Source organism: Camelus bactrianus, chromosome 23 (genome assembly GCF_048773025.1).
Source record: "Camelus bactrianus isolate YW-2024 breed Bactrian camel chromosome 23, ASM4877302v1, whole genome shotgun sequence".
Classification (NCBI taxonomy): Eukaryota; Metazoa; Chordata; class Mammalia; order Artiodactyla; family Camelidae; genus Camelus; species Camelus bactrianus.
Window position 1 is genome coordinate 11,378,481 of NC_133561.1, and position 13,277 is coordinate 11,391,757.

Sequence of the window (13,277 nt, forward strand, 5' to 3'; positions counted from 1 at the left end):
CTCATTGTGTGGCCAGAGGGGCTCCACCAATTTCTCGACGTGAGTGAGTCCTGGAATGCAGATGAGGGCGACTAACGAAGGCTTTCAGCGCAGGCAGCTGGTTTTTGCTTGCCTCAATTTCTAAATCATCCATAATGGGGCCAAGACCTCCCAAGCACTAAAAAGAGCGAGCTGACATGCTGGACAAACTGTTAATTTTTTCCTGAAGAAGCTGCTATATTGCACATCTGTCACTGCGGCGCAGACAATTACTCACTGAGTGGGGAAGAAATCTGCTGCTTGTTTCTAGCTGAGTTGTTAAGGGACATCATGGAGAAACACAATGGGATGGGAGTCAGGACACGCGGGTGTCCTGGGTGCTTGTGATTGTTTCCTCATTTTGGAAGGCTGTCCTGTGATACTAAAGTACGTGATGCAGACCAAAATGTGTGGAAAGGAATCAGAAGTGGTACAATAAAAGGACAGGTATTTAAAGATGGGGGCGGGTCAAGAACCTAGCCTCACAGATTACTGACCCCTGGGCTGGCTGCTGAGAACCTAAAGACACTATGGTCATTGTTTTAGGAATACTGTGGTTTTGTTCTTTAAGTTTCATAGCTTTAATGTGTGCTCCCAAGGGCTTCACATCCACTTAAAAAATTGTTTTGTGAATTCCTTACCTCCTATGTGAAACGTGGGTTATCTACAGTTTCCACCATCAATTATAGTCTTTAGAATTAGATGAGCCACACAGCCATCTAACAAAACCTTAATTCCCCACCACCCCCACCAAAATCTTTTGCTCATCATAGCTATGAAATTCTGGGATTTGAAGAAATTCACCTCAATAAGAGATATAAGAATTTGTTTGCTTTCGGAAAGCATTTTTTTTTTTGCATATAATGAGTTAGTATAGTATTTCTTATCCTTTCTGCTTTTATTAAAGAATGCTGCCTTCAGGAAGAAATAAACATTTTCTTAAAATTTAATAGGAAGATGAAAACTGGTGGAAAATAATTTTGGGTGTTAATTTTTTTGCTTGGGATGCTGTCATAATAGTCTTGTCTCTACCGTTTTGTAGCCAAAAGATCAAGTATTAAACACACATTTAAAATGCTAGTAATGTATTTTGAATATTCAAACTAAGGGAAAAAAAAAACTAAAGAAACACAAAAATCACCTTCAATTGTTACGTAAGTTCATCCTTGAAAGATTAAGGCGGAAACACAGGACATTCTGATCCTGCAAGAGGAGTGAGGTCTGTGAATCTGAGAATGATTTAAACTGTCTGACAATTCAAAGACAGAAGACAACTCTAATGTACAGATAAAACTAAAAGTGGCAATAGTAGATCATACTCCTGGCAGTTAATGGCACTGACTCGCTAGAGACAAATCTGGATCTACTTAAAATGTCAGGTGTGTAAAGTGATGAGTCTTTGCTTAGGAGGAACCCAGCAGAAGGCGCCTTCATGGTCCACTTGTCAGTTGAGTATATATTACTGCAAGCCTGTTCAATAAATGAGTATTTAATACCTATTGGATTAAAAAAAAATCTACTAACTCTAACAACTAACAACTCAGTTTTTTGGGAGAAAAGATAAAATTTTGTCGATGTAGTGAGATGCTTCCTACAGCAAACAGATCTCCACAATTTAATTCGTATAAAATAGTTAAAGGATCGGAGCATGTTTATGAGGCACAATTTCCCAGAAGGAAGTGGAGGGACCGTGACGCGTACGATGCTGACTGACATCTGGCAAGTTGTCAGAGAGAACTTGCACTTGCTGCTTCAGGATCAGAATCTTTGAATGGTGACAGACCTGAAGCCAGTTGGTCTAGTCCAGCTTCAGGGAAGAACAAAAACAAAAACAGGAAAATGTGGTAGAACAGGTCACAATCAGCTGTGAATAAATGAGTCAAATATGTTTACCATTTTTTTTTCTCTAGATTTTTTTTTGGACAATATTGAAATTTTTCAGGGCTTAAAGATTAACAATGAATTTAACTGCACTGCTAAATGTTAATTGTCAATGGGTAGTAATTAAAAACATTTAAAGTCCTTCCACTTTATTTTTTTTTATTACTTTAAGAGGGAAACATTTAAAGCACAAAGACAAGGACTGCTTATAAATAACATTCTTAAACATTACATTTATTCTTTCATTCTTTGTTGTATTATTAATATATCTTTCTACCAAAAGAAAAAAAAATCCAAAATATTCTTTGCTAAACAAATTCATTTTACAATACCAATTTAGATCACTTTTTTTTTTCTTAAAGAAAAAGTATAGGAGGAAATAGTTTTAAGAAGCATGTCAACAGTGATTTTTCTCTTTTGTGAAATATCTGCTCAAAACAAAAACAGATTGAACAGAAGCAACTGTCAGTTCAATTAATTGCAAGAATATCAATTCACAATGTTAAAATAAACATATCAATAAAATGCAGTATTTTGCAATCATGTCTGTATATTGCACACATATGTGCCCTGTAAACACACCTATAAGTATACATCAGGCATATCATACCTTTAACCCTACTGTCTTATCTTTTGTTTGATGGCTACGGTATGAGTTATAAAAATCTATGTATTCAAACACTGAGATCAACTAATTGGTAAATTTCAGTTAGCAATGGATTTTCTTTTAAAGGGGTACCATAAAATTTAAAAATAAAGGCAAAGAAATTTGAGGGGAACATAGCCTTAAACATTAGGGAAAAAGAAGGAAGGAAGGAAGGAAGGAAGGAAGGAAGGAAGGAAGGAAGGAAGGAAGGAAGGAAGGAAGGAAGGAAGGAAATGACCCCAGGACACAATCTGGTCAATATCAACTATAACAAGTATATAAAGGCAAAAAGTTAATTTGCTAATAGAGCCACGCTCAGCCTCTCTCGGCTGCTGCTGGGCAATGGATGATTTGGAAGGTAACGGAAAGGACCTATGCACTCTAAAATTTTGAGCACAAGCATGTAATTTGACATGAGGCTTTAGAAACTGTAGACGAGTGGCTTTATGAAAGCGAAGAGAAAAATCTTACCATCTTTTTAAAGAGATATGATTGATACATTCTAAAGCATGAATTCCTTTGGATGCTTTGAGTTCTATGGGCATAGTAAGTGGTCAAAATTAGCTATTACTATATATAAAACATACATTAGTGAACTTCATACCTTAAAAGATGTCTGACTGACATTAAAAATTCCATTTTTCCATTGTGTTTATTTCTCTGATAAAGTTCCAGTCCAAGCAGGACTTTGGGTGTGCCGTGATTTCCCTTAAGGACTGGAACGTGAGGGGATGCATGTGCTCCTGGTGCAGGTCTGCGTGAGTGCACGGGGCAGCCTGGGACATCGCCACTGCTCTGCTCTGAACACTGAGTCTCGGATTCGATCTCCTTAAACACTTCCTTAGAGCAAGAAATATTTTCAGTCGTCTGTGAGCTACTTAGAGGATTCTAGATATCAAGATTGAGGCCTTTCTTCTATTGAGTGAAACTACAGAGATGAATTATCTGGGGAGGGCAGAGACAGAGCACACCCAAGCTCAGGGAGGAGGCGCTCAGAGGGGTTGTTTCAGAAGACTAGCACCGTCCAGGAGGACAGTAAAAAGTATTCATAAAGCTCAGTATTTAGTTGAGGGATTCCCTTGTGCTGCCTGCTCTGTGCTCTGCTCTTTCTCTGTGAAAAAGGAGTGGGCTAAGTCCTCCGGAGCCTGGGGTCAGTCAGTCTCACGATAACTTCATTGTGTGTTATTGGTAGCTCCAAATCTGGCTCTTCAAAATGCTAGGATTTCAGAAGATCTTCAGGCAATGGAATTAGTTAAAAAAACCAAAAAAACAAAAAACCCAAAACACTTTTGAACAGATCCTAGCTCGTGATACATGACCACAAAGAAGTTTTAAACCAAAATATAGACAATCTCCTCCAACTTTGACCCCTTACGTAGATAGAATGGGCATTTAACAAAAATCATTTTTTAAAAATGGCAAATTTCTAAGTAATGAACGTGTAGAAAATAATCATACAAAAGGGCTACTTCATCCAGCAAGAATGTGCTCAAAGAGCAGCTCACCTGGTGCTCTAGTTCCCTAACCAACCTGTCCTCTGACCACAATACCTCTAGGAAAGAAGATAATTCTTAAAAGGGACGTGTACTTTGGCAAATCACCAAGCCTTTCACATAGCAGGCCGACCTTCCTTTCCCTCATTGGCAGTACTTCCTTTCAGGGACCACCTGGGACAGCTCTACTACATGCACAAATCTCCTTTCCCCTCTTTAAAAAAGTCTTGGGATTTACAAATTTTCAAAAACCTAGTAGAGGAGCACAAAGGAATTTTATCACCATAAAACGCCTCTGTATGATGGATGGTGCATACACGTTTGTCCAAGCCCATGGAATGTTCAACACCAAGAGTGAACTGTAGTATGAACTGTGGCTTTTGGGGGATGATGACGTGTCAATGTAGGTTCACCAGCTGTAGCAAATGTCCCACTCTGATGGGGGATGCTGTTCATGGGGGACGCTGTTCATGGGGGACGCTGTTCATGGGGACGCTGTTCATGGGGATGCTGTTCATGGGGGATGCTGTTCATGGGGATGCTGTTCATGGGGGATGCTGTTCATGGGGATGCTGTTCATGGGGGATGCTGTTCATGGGCAAGGCTGTTCATGTGTAGGGCAGAGGGTGGCTGAGAAGTCTCTGCATCTTCCCCTTAATATTGCTGTGAACCTAACACTCTAGAAAAACAAAGCCCTTAGAAATGTGATTCACATTGTGTTATCTTGGCCTTTACTCAACCAATAAAGATCATTACAAAGAGAATATTAGTCCTTAAGAAGAAAGATGGTAACTAACCAACATCTAAACAGAGCAGTTTCAAATCCGACGTAGTGAAGCAGGTGATTCAGACATAGCAAGACTAGGCACATAATAAGAACGATTTGTTTGGCTTGGTTTTAAAGTACTGCTTAAATGTTAGAAAGGGCAAAGCAGTACCATTCTTTATTTATTTATTTTTTTGTTCACCTTGTAAATGGTCTGGATCATTGCTAGAAATCTGAATTCTTGGGAGAGCCATTTAAATCTTCAAATAAATTGATTTGATACTCTAATTTACTCCAATAGTTAAAATTTAAAATCAGTTTACTACAGTTGAGTTGCTCTTAAAAAAATATCACCCTTTGGGAAGAAAGAGGTAGAAGTAAGTTTGGATGAACAGAATTTACTGTTCAGTCATGGTGAATTTAAAAAATACACTTCTTTTCTTTCAATAATTATTTTATGTTTTAAATGAGGTAAAATTGGTAAAATCTGCATTAAAGTAATTGTTGAGGGCACTCTGGTGATCATAATGATGAGGTTTATTTTTGTCAAAATGTCAGAGGGCAACATTAATTGCTGTTTGTCAGCTGTGAACTTCATACTCCACTGTCCAAGGATTGAAGACGCCCGGGTGACACCTTAACAAAAAAAAGCCAATTTCAGGGAATATGAAACTGACCAGCCTCTCAAACAAAGACTTGCTTGGGACTTCACTGCTGTGGTGACAGGTGTCTACGGTTACAACAGACGGGGATGACGTGAGACACAACCCTTTCCGGCCGATCCCATTTCAGAAACCTCTGGACGAGCTCGGGTACCACATGCGCGCGTGCACACACACACACACACACACACACACACACGAGTGAATCACGCTAAACCTTTAGACGTTACTGACGTATGAGATCAAAATAAATAAGAGAAACGAGCTGTTCTTCATACCTAGGAGCTGGAATCACTGAAAAATGTGAAAAGGTAAAGAAAGGCTTTTACTTTAGCACCATGACCTGTGATGAAATCCCATTTCTATCACTGCGGCAGGACTCGGCGCGGCGAGGAAGCTAGAGCGACAGGGGCGAGGCGGTGGCAGATTTGTGCTTCGAACACAGAAGCTATGTTGCGATCTGAGAACAATGGGGTAGATGCGAGTAGCAAATCAGACTTGTAAAACATCTCTCCTGTGCTTCTCCGCTTAGGCGGATTTTCCTGAACTGGGGGCAGTGGTGGCGGGAGTGCTTTTTGGTAGAGGAAATCCGAGTCCTAGCCCTTTGGGCCTCTGCACGGCTTGAATCGGCTCAGCGAGCCCCTTGCCGTCTCGCCCGAGGCCTGACCCCGGTGTCCAGCCCATGTTCTGCAGCATTCGGTTTCCAATGTTGGTTTCGAGGATTGGCTGGGCATTTTCTCCTACTAATCCTGAAATTAGAAAATGACCAAAAAAACACATTAGTATGAACTCAGGTGAAGATACTCTTTAGGTTAAGAAAACCACATTTTCCTAAGGTTTTCTTTAGCAAGGCACCCGGGAGGGCTGTTTATTCATCTTTGGATGAGTGGCTTGGTGCAGCAGAGGGATCAATGGAAAGAGGGCTGTGGTTAGAGTCTCAGCTCTACCACTCAGGAGCTGATTAAGTGATCTGCCCTCTTTGGGCTGCTGTCTTCTCGTCTGTAAGACAGGCGTTAATACAAAGCAATCAAAACTCAGTTACCGGATCATTTCTTGTGGTTACTCTTCCTTGATAATTAAGGAAGTGATGATCAAACAAACTAATAGGAGAGGCTGTGTGGAAAGAAAAGGGATGAAGTTATCTTAAAACAACCTTTGTCTTAGTGAGAAGATATTCAGTGGAGTCTCCTCTACCAGGGCCTCCCAAAAAGGCCGCTGTAGGACTCGGAGGCCACGAACTTACAGGGCTAGTGTCTGCCGGCCATTCCCTCCCCAGGCCTCCAGGGAGACAGGTGGCCCACTTTCCAGAGGTCTGCGGGATGCCTGCGGCACACCAGCTCAGTCCTGGATCCAGTGTATTTCTGCTGTGAAATGTGGGCTGTGTTTTCCGAGACCGTCTGAGGGTTGAAATGGGCAGTTGTTCACAAAATCACTCACTACTCTCAAAGGCTTGAGTCAGATGGCTCTCTGATCCCAACCCACATCGTCCCTCCACCTCTTTCCCATCATCATCCATCTCTGATTTGGGACTGTGACAGCACTTTCGACACCCCCCCCCCCCAGGATGGGGACTCTTGGTCCTACTGCTTCCTCTAAGACTGTGTTTAGGATGGTGATATGAGGCACCAGAAGGATCCTTGAACACCAATAATAGTAACATAAATATTACCTACAGAGGGGACTACAGAGGACAGCACCTACACATTTCCACATATTCTCTGGTGTAAGTCTTTCACAGTGAAAAATAAAATGATAATAAATAATAAAAGAAATGTCAAGGTTGAAGTTACACTAGGTTTCATCTGTCCTTCTGGGGAACGGCAAGTGGGTTGTTCCTCATGATTCTAACTTAGAGAATCTTATACCTGCAAAGTGCCAAGGACGAGTTTTACAACTGAACTGATGAGTTTATAGCTAAAACCGAAGAGTTTTATAACTGAAACTACGGAGCAATCTTCAACTGATTTTTGAAAGACCTTTCTTGAACATTTTGATAGTCTCCATTTTTGGTGCATTTTAAGACTGAGAATAGGGTACACTGCTGCCATCTGCTAACTTCATTACAGGGCGTGAGAAGTGGGTTGCCGCAATAATGAGTTGGTTTTGGATTTGTCACATTGGCTCTTGGCTCACTGAAAACAAGTATCTTCACATGTAATAGAGAAAACCTTCAATTGCGAACTGCTTGAATGGCTGGTATCAAAGAAAAATTCTTGACTAACATCATTTGCCTCCTTCCTGACAAAGGCAAAATACAACTATATGAAGATTTTATATATATATTTAACTATAAAATATGCATATACATATAAAATATAAAAAAATCGTCCTCTTACCAAATAAAACAAAGAGAAGCTTTTTGTTTAATATAATAACAAAACAGCAATTAAGTTTTTATTTTGGAATTATGGTAACGGTGACAACAAAGACAGACCACCAAGGCATCTGATTTTTTTCAGAACAGCTGCTGATCAGGTATGTCAGGTTAATGGTGTACTAGCATTTTGCCTTCTGTCCCTAATTTTTTAGCGATTGCCATGAATTAATTTAATTCCATCTATAAGCTAGGATCAGATCAGAGGCCTTAATGCTGCTTTAGCCTGCACATCTGCTTAATCATATTTTTGATACACAAATGTTCAGGTATAAAATGTGTTTAATAGTTAAGAAAAAAAATATGAGGCCAATTTAAAACATCTCTGTGAAAACTGCTAAACTGTGGTCAATTCTCGGTTCTGAAGTGAAGAGCAAATAACCGATTCACTATTATAATTTAAAAATGCTGGTGTTTCAAGCATGGTGGCCCAGACGTGGGTACCCTAGTCCTCCCATGCTTGGTTTTCAGATAGGGAGAAAAGACTTCATTCTCTTTCTTCTTAATGCTGGTTTCATTTCTTTTCTTGATAAAAATGAAATAAAATACAGCATTATCTTTAAAATAAAAAAAAGAGTATTTAATTTCTCAAATGCTAAATCTTTCCCCATAGAAACACAGATTCCCGAAACAAACAAAAAACAGTGGCTTTTCTATACAACTTAAAAAAAAACAAAACAGATACATCATTTTTCATGGAAAATGACTCTAGAGTGAGATCTACTGTTGGTCTCTCATCCTTCTTTTATGAGATTAAGACATGGGAGTGGAACAGCTCAGTCTCAGCACAGCATCCAACAACCATAATTTCCTTTTCTTTGGCTCCTGGCGGTGCTAAATCCTTTAAGTCCTTTCCTAGGAGGCTCTCCTCCTGCTCGGGCAATTTTAGCAATCCGTAGCCTGCTAACCCTTCTGCCAGCTCCCGCTCCCGGCCCCCTTTGTACTGGGTCTCTTGTATCTATTACAGCTGAGTCAGTCCTTTCCCCCTCAAATCTTCCAAAGAGTATTGTGGATGGTAATTCACTTGCGTAATTGGCTCAAGAGATGAAAATCTTGTATCGGCCTCTCTTAGCTGCTAATCTATCCAGCTGACTGCAGGCCTAATTGGCAGCTTGTTTAGTAATTTGGCTCCTAAAGTGTTGTATTGATGTTGGATAAACAGCCAATGGAAGGGGAGGTGACACATGCTGCTTCCCACATAACAGCGAGGGCACTCGCTTCAGGCCCGACCCCGTATTCAGAAGGCTTTTCATGGTCTGTGCTCCGTCTTTCTTCCCGTCCTCTCTCCCCATCACTCTACCATCCAGCTGAAGAGCAGGGCTCCTGCTGTTATTGTTTGTGATGTCATTAAAACTGCAAGTTGCAATACTGTCCTCTGTTCTCAGTAACTAATTTAGGGACGTGGATCTTTGCTGTTAAGAAACAGCACTGAGCACAGTTTGAGACGTGAGCAAGTGGTAGGTGTTACTACACTGTCAAACGTTTTAACTGTTTCATTTTTTAATATGGAAAAGCCTAATTCAGACCATTTTACACTCTGCAAAATTGCAGATGTTTTTCATGTGAATTCTGTTAAAATCAGTTCAGTTAACTGCTTAAAAATACAAGGCACTTAATTTTTTTTTCTTTTTTTTTAAAATTGAAGTATAGTCAGTTGCAATGTGTCAACTTCTGGTGTGCAGCCCAATGTCCCAGTCATGCATATACATACATATATTCGTTTTCATATTCTTTTTCATTAAAGGTTATTATAAGATATTGAATATAGTTCCCTGTGCTCTACAGAAGAAATTTTTTAAAATCTATTTTTACATATAGTGGCTAACATTTGCAAATCTCAGACTCCCAAATTTATCCCTTTCCCCCGGTAACTGTAAAATTGTGTACTATGTCTGTGAGTCTGTTTCTGTTTTGTAGATGAGTTCATTAGTGTCCTCTTTCTTTTTTCTTTTTTAGATTCCACATATGAGTGATACCATATATTTTTCTTTCTAAACAATGAAATGTAACATTAGGTTTTTTTCTTCCAAAGTGATTAAAAACTTTGCATAGTTGAGAATGAAAGACATGGTCTGTATTGACATGTTTGGAGAAGGGAGTGTTTTTATTAACTGATGTTTTGGTTATACCGAAATATATTTCTTCTGGAATGATTATGGATCAAAGAATAGTGTTTTCAAAAAACTAAAACAAATCTTAAAACTGCATTCGTTCTGAAGGCACACAGGGATGTTTCTTTGCTATAATATAAAGAAGACCCTTCATGGTTTACCTACCACGTACCTGGCATGTGGTTTACTTGTTAGGCATCTGACATTTCACCATCTAAATTCCTTATTAACAACTGTGCAAGGGAGGAATTGTAATGGGTCTCAGAGAGATGAAGTACTTGACTGGTACCACATAGTGAGTAAACGGCTCTTAAGTTCTTCTCTTTGTCTTTGCTGTTCTGAAGTTTTACGATAGTATGACTTCATTTATATTTACTGTTTCCCCGTAAAGACTTCTGTTTTTTGAGTATGAAGATTCGAGTTTATCTTCAGTTGTAAAAATTCTGTCATTATCACTGAATTCTGTCTCCATTCTCCTGGAATAGGATATCTCCCTATTCTTCCTACTTTTTCTGGAAGTTTTATCAGATGAGTATTGAACTTCATGCTCCTTCAGGTACCTTGGTTATTCTCTTATATTTCCCATATTTTTATCCCTTTGTGCTTCTTTTAGGTAGTTTCTTCAGATCACTCTTAAAATTCTCTGATTTTTTTGGCTGTGTCTAATATGCTCTTCAACTTGTCCAGTGAGTTTATCATTTTCAAGATTTTTCATAATAAATAAAATAATCTCAAAATTCTACATGGTTCTTTACCATATGTGTCTTTCCTTTTTCCAGTTATTCCCTTTCGTTTCTGCATCTGTTTTTATAACTAATTCTCTCAGTTTTGATCTGTGAGGTCATCTTCTGTAGGTTTCACTTGATTCTTGAGGCTTGAGGTTGAAGGCAGGCACCACTAGAGTGGTTCCGCATGTGCTTCAGAGACCAGTTTTTATGATCATTTTTGGCTCAGTGTAATTTTAAACCAGAAACTCACGTGAGGGTAGGCTCTTGGTTACAAATCTTCAGAGAGCTTTCTACTTGGAGACCAGACACCCGGTTTTTTATTTCCCTTTGCTTGTGGGTGAGTTTTGTTTCTAGCATGCCCTGTTCTGAAGGTAGAGCTTTTCAGAGGTTCTGGATTGATAAGGAGCCTTACACCCAGCTCCCTGGCTTGGTTCTCCTTCTGCGAGGGCACAAACCAACCTGTCTCAAGGTTTCTGAGGCTGGAATAGGCATGGGGGCTGCTTAGGACCATTTCTCTCTTTCCTTCCTATAGTCACAACTATGCATCTAAAGAGAGAGTTTTTTCTCTTTAGATGAAATGTCCAGGAGTATTTTTATTAAGCATTTCCAGGAGTATTTTCAAACTGTTTAGTCATAAAAGATTATAAATATGAAAATAGTTGGAATAGCAATGATTTTCTATCTAATATGTGTGCTTATCCTCTGTCTAAGTGTTTCTTGTACCATATGGCAATGGAGGGCTGTTGAAAACTCTGAGACACATAACTGAAAGGTAGTCTGGTGGTCCATAGATCCAAAAGGGGGAGAGATATATATTACCTAGGCTTTTGATATGTTTGGATATAGTTTGGTTTCAAAATTAATAACAATAAGCCACCCCCCCTCCAAAAAAAATCTGCCTGTTTTAAAATCCTGGAAGAGATAAGAAAACCTATAGTGGTCAAAGAAATCCAGCAATAAAAGAAAATAAAAATGTAATTATTGATAAGATAGATTTGGACAAATGAAGAGATACAGCACCTTGAAAAGGAGCCTGGGTACCCCAAATATCTCCTAATGATGCTCAGTATGACTTTTAATTAAAAGTTCACCTTTTCCAGTCTCCCAAGGCAATCGAAATAAAAGCAAAAATAAACAAATGGGGCCTAATCTAACTTATAAGCTTTGGCACAGCAAAGGAAACCATAAACAAAACAAAAAGACAACCTATGAACTGGGAGAAACTATTTGCAAACAATGTGACTGACCAGGGCTTAATTTTTAACTGTATAAACAGTTCATACAACTCAGTAACAAAAAACAAACAACCCAATCAAAAAATGGGCAGAAGACCTAAATAGACATTTCTCCAAAGAACACATACAGATGGCCAACAGGCATATGCAAAGATGCTCAATATCACTAATTATCAGAGAAATGCAAATCAAAACTACAATGAGGTATCACCTAACACCAGTAAGAATGCCCATCATTCAAAAGTCCACAAACAATAAATGCTGGAGAGGGTGCAGAGAAAAGGGAACCCTCCTACACTACTGGTGGGAATGTAATTTGGTGCAGCCACTATGGAGAACAGTATGATGATTACTTAAAAAACTAAAAATAGAATTACCATTGGATCCAGCAATCCTACTCTTGGGCATATATCCTAAGGAAACTCTAATTTAAAAAGATACAAGCACCCCAATGTTCATAGCAGCACTATTTAAATAGCCAAGACATGGAAGCAACCTAAATGTCCACTGACAGATGACTGGATGAAGAAGATGTGGTGTGTATAAACACACACACACACAGGAATACTACTCAGCCATAAAAAAGAACAAAATTTTGCTATTTGCAGCAACATGGAAGGACTAAGTGGGCATTATGCTAAGTGAACTAAGTAAAACAGAGAAAGACAAGTATATGATATCACTTACATGTGGAATCTAAATTAAAAAAAGATACACATGAACTTACTTATAGAACGGAAAGAGACACATAGGCATAGAAGACAAACTTATGGTTGCCAAAGGGGAAGAGGGAGAGGGATAAATTAGGAGTTTGGGATTAGCCACATGACTATATATAAAATAGATGAGCAATAAGGTCCTACTGTACAGCACAGAGAACTACATTCAATATCTTATAATAACCTATAATGAAAAAGAATGTGAAAAAGAATAAATATACACGTATAACTGAATCACTATGCTATATACCCACCAGAAACTAACACAACATTGTAAATTAATTAAACTTCAATAAAAAAAGCACCTTTTAAAAATCTTCACCTCTTATAATTTGCAACCTGCCTTTATTACTTTATATATTCCTAAAGATTATTTTATTATTGAAATATTAGTAGGAAGCAGAGGAAAAAAACAGAAAAGTCACAGAAAGCTGCAATGCAACCTTTTGCCAAGAACTTACACGTCATGAAGGCACAGTTACCCCGGAGAAATGTATATACCGAAATACTGACCTTCAGTAGGCATCTCTCTGCATAATTTAAAATGTAGAGAAAAATGGTCCACTAGTTATGATGAATATTTTCCCTATGAAAATATTTCAATGAAAGCAAAATAGCAACAGCAAATACTGTGGATAGCAATG

At 38.8% G+C, this 13,277-nt stretch overlaps 1 protein-coding gene and 1 long non-coding RNA gene across 3 annotated transcripts in view; one reads left to right on the forward strand and one right to left on the reverse strand.

The window, feature by feature from the left end:
* The window catches only part of LOC123614000 (uncharacterized), a 287,572-nt gene that overhangs the window by 213,836 nt on the left and 60,459 nt on the right, over window positions 1–13,277 (forward strand). The gene's annotated exons all lie outside the window — the stretch shown is intronic.
* The window catches only part of GPATCH2 (G-patch domain containing 2), a 137,520-nt gene continuing 126,355 nt past the window's right edge, over window positions 2,113–13,277 (reverse strand). For both annotated transcript variants that reach the window (XM_074351611.1, XM_010974016.3), the window contains one exon: window positions 2,113–6,215. In XM_074351611.1, the coding sequence (XP_074207712.1) occupies window positions 6,098–6,215 (118 nt within the window). In that variant the 3' untranslated portion in view covers window positions 2,113–6,097. The remainder of the gene's footprint in view (window positions 6,216–13,277) is intronic.